We start from the raw sequence: 3,400 nt of genomic DNA on the forward strand, positions 1-3,400 counted from the left end.
GTTTCTTTGCAAGTTCATCATAAACTGCTCGTTACATTAAAACCGAGGTTTTAAATAATTAATTTTGGTCCTTTTGTTTGTAAAATCTGCTGGCATTTTAATAGAAGTGTAAAGATTTTAGTTTCTCTTTTACTGTCAAAGTGACGTTTGCTCCACTGTATTCAGTCTGGGTCATGTGACTGGAGTATTTGAAGCGGCCGAGTACACAGCCCTGTGGGATTCCTCCTGAAGCTCAAAGTCACATTTAACAGTTAAAGCTTCTCAAGCTTGGAGATTTTTTTTAAAGGAGCTGAATTAAACTGGATTAATAGTCTCTATAATGTATCAATATTTATTTTAATGGACTTTTTCCACATCTAACTTTTGTTTCTGATCATAGAATATTTGATCAAATTGGATATAACTTGTTTATTTTGGATTTAGCAGAAGGAAGTGTAATTTTCTGAAAGATTTAAAGTTTAGAAAAGGCCCAATCTGATGGGATGAAGGTGATTTCTGTCTTGTTTTTGGGTTTCTCTTTAATAAAGTCTTTTTCTTTAAAAATGAAATAAAACAAATGCTGATATAAAAAGTTTTTGTTGGAGAAACAAGCTGCTGGGTTTATGGAAAGTCAACGAAAGTCAAACGAATCAAATTTCTTCTCCATGTCTTTACCTTCTGTATCTCCATGTGAATGTAATATTTCTACCTGAGTGGGATGTGATGAAATAAAAACTTCACAGCTCCGACTTCAAAACAGACTTGATTTTATTTCGGTTTTAATGCAGAAATAAAAAACAAACCAGGATAAATTAATTACATCAGAAACACGAAGACAAACAGATTGTTTCACAGCTGGAGGATCTTTAACGTTCTCACAACCCCCTGCAGTACCACAGCGACACCACTAGGGGTCTCAATCCTGCTTCAGCTAACAGATCTCGTAGCTAAAAGAAAAAAATTATTGGTTTCATCGTCTGTATAAATACAGCTTATAGAGAATTAGAAGATCAATGACTTTTTAAATAAATATTCTTGTTTCCAACATTTATTGATGCAACCTTGATCAAATGCACGGATCTGAGCAGTTAAAGGTTGGTTAATGGGAACTAGCGCCTCCTGCTGGCTGCAGAGTTCCTGCACCTAAGAAGGTCTAACTTTCTGTCCCTAAAGAGGAGAAGCAGCCGCCATCTTTCTGCTGCAGCTGAGCGTTGGCCTCCCTGTCAGCGAGTTTCCTCCTCTGCTCTCCTCAGGAGGTCCAGAACCAGCAGGATCCATCTGCCGGTTCTTCCATCGTCTCTTCCAGGATCATCTTAACACCTGCAAATCTCAAGTGACCACCTTGATCTACGTTCAAAGGAAGGCTCGTTCTGTCAACCTTCCGCATCCGTCTCATCTTCCACCGTCCTCACAGGGTTCTGGGCAGGAAGTCTCCTGGATCTAAAGCGGTAAACTCTCTCTGCCAGTTCATTCTGCTCGTTTCTTGGCGAACACCGCCGACACGCTCCGGACGATCCCCCTCACCCCCGCCATGCTCTTCCTCAGCGCCCGGGTTTCTCTGACCAGGTCGACCAGCCGGTGGAACACCAGCAGGACGCCGTGGTACGCCTCGGCCGCCGACACCTCGAAGAAGCCGCAGCGCTCCGTCTGAGCCAGCAGGTGACCCTCCTCGCCGGAGACCCTGCGGTGATGCTGCAGGTCCCGTTTGTTCCCAACAATGACGACGGGAACAGACGACATCTTCCGGCTGCGACGGATGAGCTGCAGCTGCTGGCGAATGACGTCGAAGCTGCCGCGGTCGCAGATGTCGTAGACCAGCACCATCCCGTCCGCCCACTGCAGCCGCTTGTCGCTGATGGAGCCACTTTTCCCTCCAGCCTGAGGAGAAACCAAACCGTTGCTCATTTCCAGATGACTTTCAGACACGGATGTTGCAGGTAAGTTACTGACTGCTCCCTGAAATCTATCGGGAGGCGTGTGAAGGCAGCGAGGAGCTGAAGGTTACCTGGGAGTCCCAGATGTTGATGCAGATGTCCTGACCATCCACTCTGTCCACTCGACTGTAAATGGACTCTGAAACCAAGAAGCAGATCAGGTCTTTGTTTAGGCCACTATGAAAAGCAGCAGAGGTTAGAAGCAGCTGGATCTGGAGGTCTCACCGATATCTCCGTACTCTCCAATGAACCGTCTGGTCAGAAATCTGACGGTCAGAGCTGCAGGGAGGAGAAGATGGCAGGTTAGCGGTTACCAACCATTCAAATGAGAAAAGGTTTTCAGCTTTTAATGTTTTCCTCTGATGACATCATGAGAACATCTCTTTCCATCTGAGGGAAATATTTCCCTGACCATCTAATGAACAGCGGAAGTCCTCACCGGTCTTGCCCACGTTGTGCGCTCCCAGCAGCAGGATGTTGGCCTCCACCCTCTGCTGGTTTGGCTCCGTCGCCTCCATTCGGCTTCTCACCTCCACCACCATCAGGACTGGAGCTGGGATTTCTGGGAACGTGAAGCTTCTGTGGCTCCTGCTGCAGGTGCTGCTCCTCTTATACAGTGTGTGGGCGGAGCCTCAGCCTGGACATCGGCTGCGACTGGTGGACAGGGCTGATCTGGGATCTGATTAGGGAATGTTAGTTGATGGTAGATACTGGGCCGACCAGACGGTGGGTGAGTGTGAGTGGGGGGTGAGGAGAGACCAGTCTGTTTCAAGCAGACCATATTTTTTTTATATATACTCTAATAATCCCAGAGGGAAATTACTCCCCAATAGTTCGACAGTTTAAAAGTAAAAATTTGGATTATTTCTATCTAATGATCACTTTTGATTAGCTTAAGAAAATTTGCTAAAATGTTTTCATGCAAATGTTTTTTATATATTTTCTCCTCTATTTTCTGAGGCCCTCTGGCGGCGGTCCTCAGGTTTAAACTGCAGTGAAAAAAATTTCTGCAGATTCCTGCAGGTTTGAGGCTCTGCTTTGCATCAAATAACTTTAATAAAAGCAGAAAATGTTTCAGTTGGGGGAAAAAGAAAAAGGCATCAACAGTCTGACTTTCAGCTTTCTGTGCAAAACAATTAAAAACTGACAGATTTTCATTTGAACAAAGTCAGTTTTTTTTTTATCAGGAGTTCAGGGACCTAAATACTGAGCAGCGCTGCCCTCTGGTGGCCGGACTGGAGAACAGCTGTTTGATGCATTTATTTAAATAATAATAATTGCTCTTTATTGATCTTAGAATGGAGAAATTCCCTCTCTGTGTTCAACCCCTGCCCTCAGGGAGCAGTGGGGGGTTAATGGTCTTGCTCAGGGACCCCGAGCGGCACTCTGTGTGAACCAGGTACTGCTCTTACCACCAGGCCAACACTCCCCAACATGATTTCTTTCCTTAAATTACCTTAAAAAATAAACAGTAAAACATCTAAACT

The 3,400-nt window shown here is 45.0% G+C and overlaps 1 protein-coding gene across 1 annotated transcript; it reads right to left on the reverse strand.

Annotated features, from left to right (window-relative positions):
* Positions 1–738: 738 nt before the first annotated feature.
* Positions 739–2,622, reverse strand: zgc:171704 (uncharacterized protein LOC100124619 homolog). The gene is made up of 4 exons (XM_038272582.1): positions 2,353–2,622; positions 2,139–2,192; positions 1,985–2,052; positions 739–1,857 (listed from the first exon to the last, which is right to left on the reverse strand). Exons 1-4 carry the CDS (start codon positions 2,453–2,455, stop codon positions 1,447–1,449), a joined length of 636 nt encoding a protein of 211 aa, XP_038128510.1. The 5' UTR covers positions 2,456–2,622; the 3' UTR covers positions 739–1,446.
* Positions 2,623–3,400: the final 778 nt, after the last annotated feature.

The sequence above is a fragment of the Cyprinodon tularosa genome, unplaced genomic scaffold, assembly GCF_016077235.1.
Source record: "Cyprinodon tularosa strain WSP-4 unplaced genomic scaffold, ASM1607723v1 ctg839, whole genome shotgun sequence".
In the NCBI taxonomy this organism is placed as follows: domain Eukaryota; kingdom Metazoa; phylum Chordata; class Actinopteri; order Cyprinodontiformes; family Cyprinodontidae; genus Cyprinodon; species Cyprinodon tularosa.